This window comes from Leptidea sinapis, chromosome 33 (genome assembly GCF_905404315.1).
Source record: "Leptidea sinapis chromosome 33, ilLepSina1.1, whole genome shotgun sequence".
Taxonomy (NCBI): Eukaryota; Metazoa; Arthropoda; class Insecta; order Lepidoptera; family Pieridae; genus Leptidea; species Leptidea sinapis.
Window position 1 is genome coordinate 3404660 of NC_066297.1, and position 17778 is coordinate 3422437.

The 17778-nt window shown below is 43.4% G+C and overlaps 1 protein-coding gene across 1 annotated transcript in view; it reads right to left on the minus strand.

The window, feature by feature from the left end:
- LOC126974691 (microtubule-associated protein futsch-like) overlaps positions 1-17778 on the minus strand; it is a 43443-nt gene that overhangs the window by 14878 nt on the left and 10787 nt on the right. Inside the window, exons 8-14 of the mRNA XM_050822250.1 lie at positions 14085-14273; positions 11801-11918; positions 9888-10017; positions 8177-8646; positions 7352-7441; positions 6599-7237; positions 5571-5724 (exon numbers count right to left, since the gene is read on the minus strand). Of these exons, the coding sequence (XP_050678207.1) occupies positions 5571-5724; positions 6599-7237; positions 7352-7441; positions 8177-8646; positions 9888-10017; positions 11801-11918; positions 14085-14273 (1790 nt within the window). The remainder of the gene's footprint in view (positions 1-5570; positions 5725-6598; positions 7238-7351; positions 7442-8176; positions 8647-9887; positions 10018-11800; positions 11919-14084; positions 14274-17778) is intronic.

Consider the following 17778-nt stretch of genomic DNA (forward strand, 5'->3'; position numbering starts at 1 on the left):
TAACAAACACTAAAACGTACTATATTGGTTACAAGGAATAGTCTCACTTTTATGGAACCCATGTACATAATAATATGTACATAAATTCCATAAAAATAAGTATCTATTACCACACAACAGATCAAAATACAAAGAGACCTTATAGTTTCATAAGCCAACAATATCACTACGTACAAATATAATAAGCGAGCACATATAATTATTAATTGGTACATTAGCAAATTATACATAATATTACTATCTAATTTAACAAATAACATCAAATTGCAACCACACTTCTTAGTTTCATAACTCAACAATACATATACTAAGAACAAAATATACAATAAGCGAGCATATGACATATTTAAAAACTGGATCATTAATAAGTGAATGTAATAGAAAACACAAGTCAATAGCAACTTATCAGTTACTCTAAAATATTTAAGAATTAAAATAAACATTAAAAATGTTAGGGGCATTAAAGTAGAAGTGAATAGTACACAACAGCCTAAATTATTTTGTTTAAATCACTTTCTTTTGCTATAATTATTACATGAGATGAGTCATTTTTTCTTAAATGTATTTTCCCGAACTTCACCCAGGTATAACGGTACTTTTTTTCTTTTGCAATGGTCTTAGCTTGTGTAAGAAGTTTTTTTGACCTTGGAGTAAGGTGGTCATTGATAAACACTCGCTGCGTACTACCTACGAAACCAATGGAATCAGCCATGATAGTCTTCTTCGCTCTTGCGGCCGCTATGAACTCCTCCTTTACGTACCGATTAATAAATACCATGACTATCGATTTATCCTTTGAGTTATATGAAGGGACTCTTGCGATGTAATTTATTTGGGATATATCAATTTTGTGTTCTACCACTTTGCTTAGTTTTTCTACAATATTAAAGAGATTTTCAGTTGTCCTGACCGGAATTCCTTTTATTTCTACATTATTTAATCGGGACCTTTGTTCTTGAGTACTCAACTCTTCGCTTAAGTGTTGCACATTTAGAGTTAGTGAGTTTATGCTGTCCGCTAATGTTTCGTACTTAGAACAATTACGTTCAACTTCTGACAGCCGTAAGCCATACTCGTCCAGCTTAGCACAATTGAAGTCACAGGCAGCCTTGAGGTCAGCAATCTCGGTTTTAACTTAACATCGCGAACCAGGTCAGGAAGATAGTTCAGCTGTTGTTTCATCTCACGTGTTACTTCATAGCTTAATTAATCATTTCATTTCTGTAGTCTTTCGTTTAGCACTTTAAAGAACTTATTTATTATTTTTTAAATTCGCAAACAAATTTGTCAATTTTTAGCACATTGTCCTAACAATGTCATCACGCAAAATGTAGATTGTTGATGGGAAAAACGAGTATGTAAAACTAATGGTCTGGTTGATTAAACAATATACAAGTTGGCACAGTGTGAAGTGAAGTGAGGCACTTCTAACTTGACCACGGATATTCATATAATGAAATACCTAAAAAAAATGTTTAGACAAACAGGTCAAACACGTACCTACGTACCGTCATTTCGTCTCCTCTCCACTCCGCTTTTTGGGTACCATGCTTAAAGCGGCTGTGGACACAGGTCGGTACTCACCCCAGCGGGAGGGCCGGTGCGGTGCGCACGCGGCGGGCGCGGTGTCTGCCCGCCAGTCACACTTGATCTCCCCGCAGCGAGCGGTCGGTATCAAGCGGCTGTGGACACAGGTCGGTACTCACCCCAGCGGGAGGGCCGGTGCGGTGCGCACGCGGCGGGCGCGGTGTCTGCCCGCCAGTCACACTTGATCTCCCCGCAGCGAGCGGTCGGTATCAAGCGGCTGTGGACACAGGTCGGTACTCACCCCAGCGGGAGGGCCGGTGCGGTGCGCACGCGGCGGGCGCGGTGTCTGCCCGCCAGTCACACTTGATCTCCCCGCAGCGAGCGGTCGGTATCAAGCGGCTGTGGACACAGGTCGGTACTCACCCCAGCGGGAGGGCCGGTGCGGTGCGCACGCGGCGGGCGCGGTGTCTGCCCGCCAGTCACACTTGATCTCCCCGCAGCGAGCGGTCGGTATCAAGCGGCTGTGGACACAGGTCGGTACTCACCCCAGCGGGAGGGCCGGTGCGGTGCGCACGCGGCGGGCGCGGTGTCTGCCCGCCAGTCACACTTGATCTCCCCGCAGCGAGCGGTCGGTATCAAGCGGCTGTGGACACAGGTCGGTACTCACCCCAGCGGGAGGGCCGGTGCGGTGCGCACGCGGCGGGCGCGGTGTCTGCCCGCCAGTCACACTTGATCTCCCCGCAGCGAGCGGTCGGTATCAAGCGGCTGTGGACACAGGTCGGTACTCACCCCAGCGGGAGGGCCGGTGCGGTGCGCACGCGGCGGGCGCGGTGTCTGCCCGCCAGTCACACTTGATCTCCCCGCAGCGAGCGGTCGGTATCAAGCGGCTGTGGACACAGGTCGGTACTCACCCCAGCGGGAGGGCCGGTGCGGTGCGCACGCGGCGGGCGCGGTGTCTGCCCGCCAGTCACACTTGATCTCCCCGCAGCGAGCGGTCGGTATCAAGCGGCTGTGGACACAGGTCGGTACTCACCCCAGCGGGAGGGCCGGTGCGGTGCGCACGCGGCGGGCGCGGTGTCTGCCCGCCAGTCACACTTGATCTCCCCGCAGCGAGCGGTCGGTATCAAGCGGCTGTGGACACAGGTCGGTACTCACCCCAGCGGGAGGGCCGGTGCGGTGCGCACGCGGCGGGCGCGGTGTCTGCCCGCCAGTCACACTTGATCTCCCCGCAGCGAGCGGTCGGTATCAAGCGGCTGTGGACACAGGTCGGTACTCACCCCAGCGGGAGGGCCGGTGCGGTGTCTGCCCGCCAGTCACACTTGATCTCCCCGCAGCGAGCGGTCGGTATCAAGCGGCTGTGGACACAGGTCGGTACTCACCCCAGCGGGAGGGCCGGTGCGGTGCGCACGCGGCGGGCGCGGTGTCTGCCCGCCAGTCACACTTGATCTCCCCGCAGCGAGCGGTCGGTATCAAGCGGCTGTGGACACAGGTCGGTACTCACCCCAGCGGGAGGGCCGGTGCGGTGCGCACGCGGCGGGCGCGGTGTCTGCCCGCCAGTCACACTTGATCTCCCCGCAGCGAGCGGTCGGTATCAAGCGGCTGTGGACACAGGTCGGTACTCACCCCAGCGGGAGGGCCGGTGCGGTGCGCACGCGGCGGGCGCGGTGTCTGCCCGCCAGTCACACTTGATCTCCCCGCAGCGAGCGGTCGGTATCAAGCGGCTGTGGACACAGGTCGGTACTCACCCCAGCGGGAGGGCCGGTGCGGTGCGCACGCGGCGGGCGCGGTGTCTGCCCGCCAGTCACACTTGATCTCCCCGCAGCGAGCGGTCGGTATCAAGCGGCTGTGGACACAGGTCGGTACTCACCCCAGCGGGAGGGCCGGTGCGGTGCGCACGCGGCGGGCGCGGTGTCTGCCCGCCAGTCACACTTGATCTCCCCGCAGCGAGCGGTCGGTATCAAGCGGCTGTGGACACAGGTCGGTACTCACCCCAGCGGGAGGGCCGGTGCGGTGCGCACGCGGCGGGCGCGGTGTCTGCCCGCCAGTCACACTTGATCTCCCCGCAGCGAGCGGTCGGTATCAAGCGGCTGTGGACACAGGTCGGTACTCACCCCAGCGGGAGGGCCGGTGCGGTGCGCACGCGGCGGGCGCGGTGTCTGCCCGCCAGTCACACTTGATCTCCCCGCAGCGAGCGGTCGGTATCAAGCGGCTGTGGACACAGGTCGGTACTCACCCCAGCGGGAGGGCCGGTGCGGTGCGCACGCGGCGGGCGCGGTGTCTGCCCGCCAGTCACACTTGATCTCCCCGCAGCGAGCGGTCGGTATCAAGCGGCTGTGGACACAGGTCGGTACTCACCCCAGCGGGAGGGCCGGTGCGGTGCGCACGCGGCGGGCGCGGTGTCTGCCCGCCAGTCACACTTGATCTCCCCGCAGCGAGCGGTCGGTATCAAGCGGCTGTGGACACAGGTCGGTACTCACCCCAGCGGGAGGGCCGGTGCGGTGCGCACGCGGCGGGCGCGGTGTCTGCCCGCCAGTCACACTTGATCTCCCCGCAGCGAGCGGTCGGTATCAAGCGGCTGTGGACACAGGTCGGTACTCACCCCAGCGGGAGGGCCGGTGCGGTGCGCACGCGGCGGGCGCGGTGTCTGCCCGCCAGTCACACTTGATCTCCCCGCAGCGAGCGGTCGGTATCAAGCGGCTGTGGACACAGGTCGGTACTCACCCCAGCGGGAGGGCCGGTGCGGTGCGCACGCGGCGGGCGCGGTGTCTGCCCGCCAGTCACACTTGATCTCCCCGCAGCGAGCGGTCGGTATCAAGCGGCTGTGGACACAGGTCGGTACTCACCCCAGCGGGAGGGCCGGTGCGGTGCGCACGCGGCGGGCGCGGTGTCTGCCCGCCAGTCACACTTGATCTCCCCGCAGCGAGCGGTCGGTATCAAGCGGCTGTGGACACAGGTCGGTACTCACCCCAGCGGGAGGGCCGGTGCGGTGCGCACGCGGCGGGCGCGGTGTCTGCCCGCCAGTCACACTTGATCTCCCCGCAGCGAGCGGTCGGTATCAAGCGGCTGTGGACACAGGTCGGTACTCACCCCAGCGGGAGGGCCGGTGCGGTGCGCACGCGGCGGGCGCGGTGTCTGCCCGCCAGTCACACTTGATCTCCCCGCAGCGAGCGGTCGGTATCAAGCGGCTGTGGACACAGGTCGGTACTCACCCCAGCGGGAGGGCCGGTGCGGTGCGCACGCGGCGGGCGCGGTGTCTGCCCGCCAGTCACACTTGATCTCCCCGCAGCGAGCGGTCGGTATCAAGCGGCTGTGGACACAGGTCGGTACTCACCCCAGCGGGAGGGCCGGTGCGGTGTCTGCCCGCCAGTCACACTTGATCTCCCCGCAGCGAGCGGTCGGTATCAAGCGGCTGTGGACACAGGTCGGTACTCACCCCAGCGGGAGGGCCGGTGCGGTGCGCACGCGGCGGGCGCGGTGTCTGCCCGCCAGTCACACTTGATCTCCCCGCAGCGAGCGGTCGGTATCAAGCGGCTGTGGACACAGGTCGGTACTCACCCCAGCGGGAGGGCCGGTGCGGTGCGCACGCGGCGGGCGCGGTGTCTGCCCGCCAGTCACACTTGATCTCCCCGCAGCGAGCGGTCGGTATCAAGCGGCTGTGGACACAGGTCGGTACTCACCCCAGCGGGAGGGCCGGTGCGGTGCGCACGCGGCGGGCGCGGTGTCTGCCCGCCAGTCACACTTGATCTCCCCGCAGCGAGCGGTCGGTATCAAGCGGCTGTGGACACAGGTCGGTACTCACCCCAGCGGGAGGGCCGGTGCGGTGCGCACGCGGCGGGCGCGGTGTCTGCCCGCCAGTCACACTTGATCTCCCCGCAGCGAGCGGTCGGTATCAAGCGGCTGTGGACACAGGTCGGTACTCACCCCAGCGGGAGGGCCGGTGCGGTGCGCACGCGGCGGGCGCGGTGTCTGCCCGCCAGTCACACTTGATCTCCCCGCAGCGAGCGGTCGGTATCAAGCGGCTGTGGACACAGGTCGGTACTCACCCCAGCGGGAGGGCCGGTGCGGTGCGCACGCGGCGGGCGCGGTGTCTGCCCGCCAGTCACACTTGATCTCCCCGCAGCGAGCACGCACCACCGTCTCGATGCGGGACACCGCCTCGCCGCCTCCGCTCTCCGCAGCCCCGCCTGACAACTGCAACTGTAAACGATCATAACAATATTAACAATTTATTATTTTTGAAGGGATACCCAAATGAGTAAATCTGTGATTAATTTAATAAAATTTGTAACCAAAATTTATGAACGAAGACTTGAACCCGCATAGATGGAGCCAAAACCTGAGAGTTGAACAACACATACCAAGATTTACGGACGCTACGTCATTCGAATGGTTGGCTCAGTTGGAAGAACGCTCGGACCAAACCCGAGAGGTCACGGGTTCGAGTTTACAAATTTAACATAACATGTTGGAGGCAATCAATATTATCAACAATTTTTCCTTGAAAGAGGAGGTAAACGAGTGCACAGATCATCTAATAGTATGTAATCACCTCTGCGTACACTCATACACGAATATAGGTATTACACTAACATTGACGGCCTTCTAGGAAAGTTTAAGCGCTTTTTTGAAGGTCGTATCGTCCTTAAAACCACAAATTCATTCCAGGAGGTCTATTACAAAAATTGAAAGCCGAAGTTTCGATACGGTTCGGTACGACGAACTTCTAATTAAATCTTATTACCAAAGAACTTCGGATCCGAATAGTGCGTACAGATTTCATTTTAGACACATAGACACAATAAAAAGTGAAGTTTTGTACGATCATAATAATATCAAACTACAAAAAAGTAAATGTCAAGTGATTTTGGGAATAGGGTAAACGAAAGACAAAATGTCTAATCGCAAACTTCGTATCGATCGTTGGATCCGGAATCCAGACACTATCTAAAAATACGATCCGTCAACCAAAACTTCGTACTTCGATTTTAGTAATAGGGCTCCAGTTGGTTTGTACGTGGCTGAAAAATTGAAAAATATAGCCATGCACCGTAATACACACATATATTCTTACCCTGTCAGCCACGTCGCTCTGGTACTCCATGGCCATCTGTTCACACATGTCATAGTTGTCTGCCCAGTACTCGCACTCGTCTGTGGCCTCAGTAGACTCCGGGAGTGTGCGCCTCGTGTTCGTAGCTACTAGAGATGTAATAGCTTTAGCACCAGATGGAACAATTCTTGGTATGGCCTCGGCTTGTTTTGTCATTTCTGTACTAGGTATTGTCACAACCGTGCTAAAGTTTAACATAGATGGAGGTTCGACTGGTTTGATTGTTGCTGTAACGGTATTTTTTTTAATATCTTCAGCCCGATCTGCTTTTATTGCAACTGGAGCATCTGGTGGTATGGGTATCATTGCAGGATCTGTGATAATGACCGGACTTAGTTTTGGTGTCACGATAGATCCACTCGATTTTCTGCCGGGATCGTGTACATGCTCAACCGTCACTGGGGATACACGAAGTTCATTTTCTTTCAAACTTGGCTTTGTCTTCGATGTAGCTTCAATTGGCGAGCTGGTTACTTTAGTTGGCTCGGCTGTATAAGCATGGGGTTTTGACGTTGTGATAGCAACAGGTTCTGCTGTGACTGGAACTGGAAGTGAGGCACCTCGTTCACCCTGCTCAAAGCTACTGCATACCGACCCCTCCTGTTTTGATAAATAAACAATTGTTATATTCTAGTGACCTTAATAAGTAAAGCTTATGATTTAGTTTATTTTACTTATTTTAAACACAAAGTATTGGAAGTTTATTTAGCATACCTTAACACTGAAGACAGAGTCCTGGGAACACTGTGAGGTGTCATCCATTGTTACTTCTGTGGCCCTAATCTTCGTATCTTCAACCGTCTTCTGTAGCACACAAAGTTACAAATTAAACTTCTGCATTTCCACCCTACGATTTTTTATTTATATTTACTTACTTTAATGAAAACGGTTAACACCAATTACATTAATTACAGACAATTCATAATTCATTCAGACATTCATCTCGCTCACTTCATGCATGCTGCCATTCTTCCCGTCCATTCATACGCGGGTTATGGTTACGACGTTAAGTGTGCATGCGCTATTGTGCGCCTCTGCGGAACCGCAAACAGCTCATGCCTACGGTTACGGAGGTATTTTTTCGGAACAAAAACCTTAATTATAAACAAATCAATAAATTTATAAAACATTAATATAATAGAAGAGGAAAATTCACTAGCTAGGGCCTAGAATGACAACGCTTTTCAAGCAAAGTAAGTTGTAAGTAAAGTACAACACGACAAACTAATATTTGTTTATTTTTAAATATAATAATCGTTTAAGGCATTTAGGTATTTGACGTTTGAGTATGTTTGTTGCATCACTTTACACATTGTATTGTAATTTGATGTAAATCTTGATTTAAAAGAGTGGCACTGAGTTTCTTGCTACTTCTCCTCTTCTAGTTCAAACCTTTACGAAGTAGCAGTAGATTCAATAAGAAAATATTTTTTTGACATTCATAAGTGTCATTTCCGTTACCTACATGAATAAAGTGATTTTGATTTGATATATATTCTCTGCAAAAGTTTATTAAGTACAATTTGTAAGATTGAATACCTTACTCTCGTCCACTCGATCTATGTCGCCAGTCTTTCTTTTCTCCAATACTTCATGCGGTCGCTCCCTTTCTTCAATTTCTTCAACAACACATTCTCTCTCTTTCTCTTCCGTCTTTATGTGAATATTATACCCTACGAAATCATTTTGTAATTCCTTCACGTTAATGATTTCTCTCGGCTTCTGTCGCCGCGGGGAAAACTCTAAAAGATTATTGGCTTCGTCGTCCGTAATTCGCTCCGTCTTTATATTCTTCAATATATTGACGTCGAATAACTCTTCGCTTTCCGACGACGACTTCCTTCTCTTCTTCCTCGATTCTTGCTTCTTTTTCGCTTTCTTGGTTCTCTTGTCATCTGAGTCAGAACTACTGCTAGTATCTGAACTGCTAGATTCCACTTTTGCTTTCTTCTTCCCTTTCTTTTTAGACTTCTCTAGCAACTTTTTCTTAGATTTTTTTGCTATTCTATCTGTGAATCAATACTATTTTTTAAAATCAAGTGTTATGTATTAAAGATTACCTTATTTACAATTATGTAAGTAAGTAGAACATCTTCGCAAGTGGTAGAGTACAAATGGGAAAAGGCGGTCGAGTGGGGGCAGTGGACGCTCACCTAGTAATCGCCGGCAGAGGAGTTGGGATCAGCACTTATTAAATCATAAATTTCACTAATAAAATAAATTTGTTCCAATCTGCCTTTTACTTAATTATGAATTATTTTCACATATCAAATTTATTTTTAAATGTTTGTTTTCTGTAGGTGTAGAGTGTGTCTGTATTTCAACATCCTTACACGCGTCTAGCGCTAGAACTGCGTAAATAAACATACTAGTAAGGTTCTACTTACCCGGGACCACTCGCTCAAGTATTTTGGCAGAAACGAATGACTAATGTGTTATTTACTATATTTTTCATTCATATTATGAAATGTAGACCAACAAAGATACAACTAGTGCTGACTCGGCAAACGTTGTTTGCCATAATAAAAAAATACCCCGCGTTAACTCATTTTTTGAATTGTCATCTATTATACAGGATGTTACAAAATTGTTGTCCTATATCTTGAGGCGTATAGTATATTGGTAGGAAGTAGTGAGACCAAAAAATTATTGATTTTCAGGAAAGAAGCACATTAAAAACGTGTAAAAAAAAGATTATTAATGTACCCGACTATAAAAGTTTGGACACCTCTACCTGCGCCATTTTAAAAGTTTTCCCCGCCCACACTTCATTCAATTACCCTGTGAACGGCATACGGGGAGCGGGCGGGAGGCGGCAAAAACGAAAGTATTGTAGTATCAATAAACATCACCCGCCTTATTCGTTTGAGTCGCTGCGCCGCACAACTGATGCTATCTATATACCATTGGACCGAGGTCAGGGCGATGACCTTAGTTTACTGGTCGAATAAATAAGTCAAGGGGTTTTTCAAGATTTTTAAAACAATTAATATGAAATTTTCTTTTTACTGTAGCATTTAAGCGTTTTGGTTTTTTTTATTTTACTTTTGTTATCATGGACTCAGTTATTAGTTTTGCAAATATATAGGTATTTTACCATAAATTATATGTTAAAATCTTCTCCAAAAGCTGCAACTTATGGTATAAGTATAATTCTGACCGTTTTAGAAGCTTTCGCAGCACAACCGAAGGTCAACACGACTCCAAATTTATTTATTTACAATGTGACAACCGAGCTAGTTAAACATACCACTGTCTGATTCATCTTCTGACACTTCTCTTGCTCTCTTCTTTTTCTTCTTTTTTTCCTTCAGTTTCTTCAGCATTTTCTTACCCATACGTCGGCGCTTTGCTGATTTTGATTTTACTTTTTTCATGGCCTGAAATGAAGTTTAGTACAAATATTATTTTAAACAAGTGAGAGTTGGTAATTTTATACATTTTTTTATGTCGAACAATGATTAAAGTTGTCTTTGCAAGGAATCTGACGAGGCGACTGACTCAAGTCCCTATGTCTTACGAATTTTCGATCAAGACACGTGTCTTGACGCGAGTTTAACATTTTATACCCATCCCTATAAAAGTGCTCAACGCCGCTAAAGAATTTTTCACTTCAAAAAAAATCTTTAACGTGTTTCGCAATTTAAATACAATTTATAAAGATATTGTAGTTTTATTTGTAGCATAAAAGTTATAATAAATCTTGTTGATATTATAAATGGTTCACGTAACAACAGCTACGAGGTAACTGATCTCACCATAAAGGCGTAAGGCAAAGAAGTATTGCGGACGACAGCAGCAGATGTACCGGTCAGTACCAGATCACAGCCCTAGTTCGACGCATCAGGACAAAACAAACAGAAGTTCGAACCTGCTTGAGGTGTTGGATTCATATTATAAAACAAACAGGAGTTCGAACCTGCTTGAGGTGTTCGATTCATATTTCTATAAGAAGAACAAACGTGCTTACACATAAACAGCATGTCATGTCTTACGGAATTACATTGTGGGGTAGGGCTGCAGATATTGAAAACATATTTGTTCTGCAGAAAAGAGCAATTCGAGCAGTCTATAAAATGCGTTCAAGGGATTCTTTGAGAGAAAAGTTTAGTGAAATAAATATAATGACACTACACTGCCAGTACATATACGAAAACCTATACGCTCTTAAAAATATTAGCCAATTTAAAAAGAATAGTGATGTACATAGTGTCAATACTCGAAACAAACAAACTCGCAATTCCATCTACTAGGCTCCATAAAATTGCAAAATCTTTTAAAGTGGATTGTGTTATATTTTATAATAAACTCCCAAATGAAAATAAAATATTACCTATTAAAAATTTTAATGTATCGTGAAAAATAAATTAACATCTAAGGCCTATTATAATGTGAAAGATTATTTGAATGATAAAGATAGTTGGAATTAATGTTCAAAATTATATTAATGAATATTGTTATACTCATTTGAATGCTATTGTAATTTTTGTACTTCATCCTGACTTGCACTAAATAACTTATAAAGTTTTACAGTGAATAAAGATTTTTTGACTTGACTTGAAATGTAATTAGTCGCCTGTAACAAATCTATGCACGTTGCCAACATCCGCAAGCATCTTTCAAATGTCACATCCGGAACACGCGAATTCAAGTCGTTATCGAAAGCTGGCATCAGTAACTTCACCCAGTCGTTCCTGCTTCTGCTGTGCATGGCAAATGACACCTGGTTCATACGATAAAAGAGGAAGTCAATCTTCTAGGCACTGGGACCAGTGGGAGGCTCCTTTGCACAGAATGCCGGCTAGATTATAGGTACCACAACGGCGCCTTTTTCTGCCGTGTAGTACTTATGTATAAGCATTATATTGTTTTGGTCTGAAGGGCGCTGTCACAAGAAGTGGCACAACGAATCATGAGCGGCACTACATTGTAATGGGTAGGGCATATCAATTACTATCAGCTGAACGTCTTGCTCGTCTCGTCCCTAATTGTCACATAAAATAACTCTTGACCCGAAAATTGACTCTAAACGACATCAGAAAGACAACGCTGTGCGATCCCGCGAAGCCGGAGCTCTATGCCGGAAAGAAACTTACTTCAGACAGCTCCACAAAACGTTACAAAGGTTGAAAAATCAAGTCTACTACTAAAGTACCAACTAACCTTTTTCTTGAGCGCCTTCTTTTTTCTAGCGTCATCTTCAGAGCTCGAAGAGGACGACGACAGCGACGTTGAAGGCTTCCTCTTCCTTGGTTTCTTTTCTTTCTGCTTCTCTTTTTTACTGGAAAGCAATAAACAGTAGCACTTATTTTTAATTCTTGTATCACGCAGTACTTTCAAGAATCGAATACATAGTAGGACGGACGCGGAGGGGTAAACTACACGTTGTTCCTATATTTTAATTCTTTCCGAAGAATTAATTATTGGCTTAATTCAGAGATATGGGATCTCCTTGTATAAAGTACCTTAATTATTTTTCTTGCGAAATTGAAGCAACAGCTTGGAACATCCTCCGACGTCAAGGGCCGGTTTCGAATCTCTAGAACTTTGCGTATGTCTTTGGCATTTTTACTTTCCTAATAAAAAAGAAAAGATTCTCATCTGTATCTCATTTTATGGTCGGTTTGGTTTCCAATTTTTCCGCCCGTGTGAACCAATTGGTCTACGCTGCGCTCCAACTAAATACCGCACTACTTAAGCTTTTTCATTAGGGAAACTATTAGATGCTTGTGTGCATCAATCTCATCTTGACACTATATGGTAACTTTCAATATTTATAAGGTAACGCTTCGTGTTATTTTACATTGAAATAAATAAAATACAAAATACTTATACTGATTGATATGACTGATGATGAAAGCTGTGGAATGAGCTTCCTTGTGCGGTGTTTCCGGGACGATACGACATGGGTACCTTCAAAAAAAGCGCGTACACCTTCCTTAAAGGCCGGCAACGCTCCTGTGATTCCTCTGGTGTTGCAAGAGATTGTGGGCGGCGGTGATCACTTAACAACAGGTGACCGTACGGGTCACCTGTTGTTAAGTGCTCGTTTGTCCTCCTATTCCATAAAAAAAAAAAATGTTGATATGTGACACCAGTATCTTTCTTAATTCTTGTAGTATTACTTACACAAAGTTTTACTACGGAACTCGGCATTTTAGTTTCAAATATAAGCAAAGTTTAACAGATAATACGGCACGTCAAAGTCACACATTGTTCTAGACTGGCTCGAGTACGCCCACTTACTCGAGACCAATCCTTAAATCTTTGTGTTCACTAATTATTTAACGGTATATATAAAGAAAACGTAGTGTGAATATTTTGACTTGATACCAAAATAATAGGTTTGTTGATTTACCTACTCTTTTTTATAAACATAAATATAATACGAAAATAAAATTCCTGAAGTGAAACGATTCTACAAAATTAGAAAATAATTGACTATAGATACTACTAGCTGACCCAGCAAACGTATTGCCGATATTAAAATCGCGATACAAAAGTAACTGTTGATCGTTGATGGGTGAAAATTTGAAGTTGTATGTATTTTTTAATGCTGACTCATAATCAAATTTAAAAAAAAATTGGCGTGGACCAAAAATCAAAAATTTTCAATCAAAAATTTCATGAGAATCGGTCAAGCCGTTTCGAAGGAGTTTAACTACAAACATGAGAATTTTATATATTAGATATTATTTTCATTTTGCAACATGAAAAATTGCTAAACCACTTTTGGCTAATCTCTTTGGTAGAAGTTCAATAATTAAAATAATTATACCGTTATGCATTTTCTTGCAATAAACTAATGTCATAGCAGAACTGTCAAACCTTGCGTCAATAAATTTTCTCATAGAAATGTACCTATATACCAAAAAAAAAATTGAAATAAAAAAATATCAAGGTTTACGAATCGAAATAAATCTACCCTATCTCTCATGATGGATAAAGCTGCACACAGTGTGAAAATCGATTTAAATCGGTTCATTAAGGAGCAAAGTTATCTATTTGTCGATTCGTCGCAATAATAGCAGTTTCACAAATCGGTGATAGTGAAAAAAAAGTGTTTGTCTGTCAAGCACATGGTGTATTAATAATATACTTATTTAAAAACGGCTTTTGGTAAGTTTGATTTTTTTATATAAAATATAATGAAACAGTATAGGTAATATAGGCTTAGCCACGAAGTATTATTATTTATTTTCAAAACAATACATAGGTACTTACTCCAAGTTGTGATAGTAGAAAGACCTAGTTTTGAAATGTAAGATACATACCTAAACAAAATATTTAAAGATGTTAGTAGTAAAAAAAACAGTAGGTATGAAACGTTGGAGTTGACCTTCCTGCTTTGGTGTTTTTTGTGAACATATAATATAACAAAAAGTTTAACTGAAATTAAATGTTCCCCTAATCATTTTAGTAAAATAAAAGATAGTTTTTAACAGACCTCTTCTCAACTTCCTCAGGCTCTGACTCCTGGCTCCAGCCTTCGCTGCTCAGCTTCATCTTCTTATTCTTCTTCTCTTTCTCATCACCTTCGGTCTTCTTCTTCTTCCTGTTCTCCTTCACCGGCGTTGTACTTCTAGACGATTCCTTCTTTGTGTCCATTGCCTCAGGCCAAACAGCTTCCATGAATCTAATTTACGAACCATTTAATTTTCACCACAGAATTTAGTTAAAAGTTTAAAAATATTGTTTATTTGTTGTTAAAGTCTCAGAATATAAAAATATTGTCACAGACCACAGTACTGGCGGACAGTGAAATGTTTCTTCGTTAACTTTATATTTTATAAACGCCACAGAACCATGCAATTTATTATAATTCACTCGCAGATGAATTTGAAATGAAAACAGCGTGAATCTTATCAAATCCAGCACCGAGCAATGAAGCACACTAATCAACGATAAGTTGATGACTGATCACTGAATGCTCAAAGCTGTGTCAAATTTGAGACGTAAAAAATATTACAAAATGGCGTCGCGGCAGCGCGGGTTACAAACAACATAATTTTAATATTATTTAATTAAGAAGTAATTTAAGGAAAAAACGCGTTAAAGGGATATAGGAATTAAAATCAGACTTTTACTTTCTTTATTATCATAATATGATTAAAATTCAAAAACTTTTTACGTTATTAATATTATCTCTAGTTTGAACGAAATAAAGCATACCTACAAATAAGCATTATCTATATAATATAAGCGAACAAACCAAGCAAGGGCACGCTGTTTTCTTATAAGTATTATTATGCTTTATGAGAGTTCTTTGAAATATTTATTACTACTATATATATATATATATATATTACTATTATCATATCTAGATATATCATTATTTTTGTTTAAAATTTTTTTTGTAAACAAGTAGTTAAGGACTTAATTTTTCTTCATAAAATAAAAATAATAATGCTAATAATAATAGCCTTTATTGCTGTATTAGAATGTTTTAAATTCTTACAATATAATTTAGAAAAATAAAAATAAACAACATAAAACACGGTCTTCCATCGCGAATCTTTCTCGAAACTTCCTCAGATTAGGTCACGTGGTAACAAGGTACGTCGCAACGATCTGTGGCAGATCACAGCCCTAGTTCGAAGCATCAGTTAAAGTGGCAGCTGACTGAAAAAAATAGGCGTATCGATGTTGGGCTACGGCGCTGGGCATAAAATATCCGAAATCTTAAAGTTGTAAAGAAGAAATACAACCGTGCTTCCACATTTTTTAAACGACAAGTTACTCCACTTGGAACACGTAATTTCTGGGCGTTGTCGAAACCCCTCTCGGTAACTTCAACCAGCCGTCCTTGCCGCCAATGGACATATGGAATGACACCATAGCCGCCGACGGGAAAAGAGAAAGTAGTCCTTCTGGCTATTCTATTTGCCTACAAATTGACTTTAACGTAGACAATGTTGAACTCCAACGTAGTAACGTATATTCCGGCACTCACACCCAAAAGGCGTAGTCCCGGGACTCAAGGAAGTATAGTTCATCCGGTCCCTGAGCAAGGACAGTTCAGATTCTACAGGCCTATTGCTATTACCTTCCAGCACTCCAAATTATGGGAAGCATAATTAACCGCCAGTAGATCAACGACGGACTACTGTCCATACATACGGCTTACTGTCGTTGGGCGGGCAATCTTTTGATAGGTTGGTTTTGGCCTTAGGCACTGGGTTTGAGTTCTAAATGTTGAAGTTGTATTACGCATATAGTTTCCGGACGTTTTGGTCAACCTAAAGCTAGGAGGTATGTGTCATTCTAAGTACAAGGAACTTATAATATAATAGTTAGAAATGTAGGTACTAAGGTAGTGCACATTTGTGACGGTGTCATTTACTCTCGACATGTCAATTTTGTGGTCTTAAAATACCTCTATCATAGTAAAACTTTTTAAAAATAATACTACAAGAAATAAGAAAGACACTAATATAATAAATCACATAATATCATCAGTAAGTATTTTGTATTTTATTAATTTCAATGTAAAATAACACGAAGAGTATGTTACAAAATCTGAAAGATGCCATTGAGCGTCAAGATGTTACGCACACAAGCATCTAATAGTTCCCGACATAAAAAAGCTATAGTTCTTAGGCAGTGCGATATCTAGTTAGAGCGCAGCGGAGACCAATTTTTAATCTAAATATTTAGTATTATTAGTATTCGTCTATTGAGAGAACCAATTTTTATTTTGTCTACGAAAAAAAAACTGTGCACCACAATTATCATTTAATTTTAATTTTAAATTTCTCCATTTACTGTCTTTGCTTTTATAATTCGTTGTCTGTATCGTCCATCTCTTGTCTATGAGTTGTGATATATGACCGGCCCATTGATTACCATTTCAATTTCAACACACTACAATTGGCGAACTCTAATTTCTATACTATTTTAATTACGCAATTAATATTTTTAACACTTAGCACACAGCAACCTCTTTTTTGCCAGTACAAACACTAAACACGAAACAATTCAAGAAGTTTTTGTATGGAGTGAGGTTTCTTTTATTTGCGGTAACCAAACAAATCCAAACTGCGATGGCCTATGAAGCATTAAATTAGGTAGTCTAAAAAGCTACGTCAATAATAATAATATAGAAATAAAATTTTAAACACCTGCGTTTTTGTTAAATTAAATATCAAAGTTTTGAAGTAAAACTTGTTTAGACGCGAACTGTAACTCAGAAATTTAAGTACTGAACGTTACTTCCGTCAGAAAAAAGTAATTTGAAACTATTATTTATCCGTTATAATTTTATGGTTTTAAAAATATATTTTAAATTGCTCAGTATTTTTTTTTTGTTAATCTCCAAGTGTATTTGATTAATTACTACTACTTTTATAATAAATAAAAGTTTTCAGCAATTTTCTGACAGTTGCGACAGTCGTTTTTTTTTTGTTTCTTTATCCATTATTAGGACAGGCAAAGGGTTCGAGCCCATACAGCCATATTCTTTAGTATTAAATAACAACGTCATATTAATGTGCTAATAATATTCTAACCTTAAATTTCTTATTCTCAATTATTTTGTTTGATGAGTAAAAATTTTAAAATTTGCAAGTGGTAATTAATAAAGGCATAAAAGGCATTTATTTATTTTATCTCAAAAAAGCTACATAAGTTCGTAAAGGGGCTTTGACATGATGAGACGAACTGATAAGAAACTCCCTAAGCGCAACTTTTAATCACTTAGCCCACTAAATATAATATTATAAAATTTTAGGTGGCCTGCGGAGAACCATGCCTTATTATCTTCTATATTATATAGTCTACTATACTATTTGTCAAAGACGTTTTACTATCTTTCTTGAATTTGTGCTCAGTGAGTCCTAGTATACTGTCTGGTATATTATTGTAAAATTGAAACCTGATTGAATCTATTTTTCTTTGATTGAATGAATTTTTTACAACGTTTTCTTGACTTCAGTAATATATACTAACGTATATTATACCGATAGTAAGGCTTTCGCCATGGTCGGAAGGCAGGCGATCTTCTCGTATATCTAACACATATATAGCAAAAAAGCCTTTAATCGTGTATGGCACGAGGCGCTTCTCTCAAAACTTCTATCATTTGGGATTCCCGAGAGTTTTTGCAAGTGGATCTCCATTTTTATCACTGGGCGCAGCATACA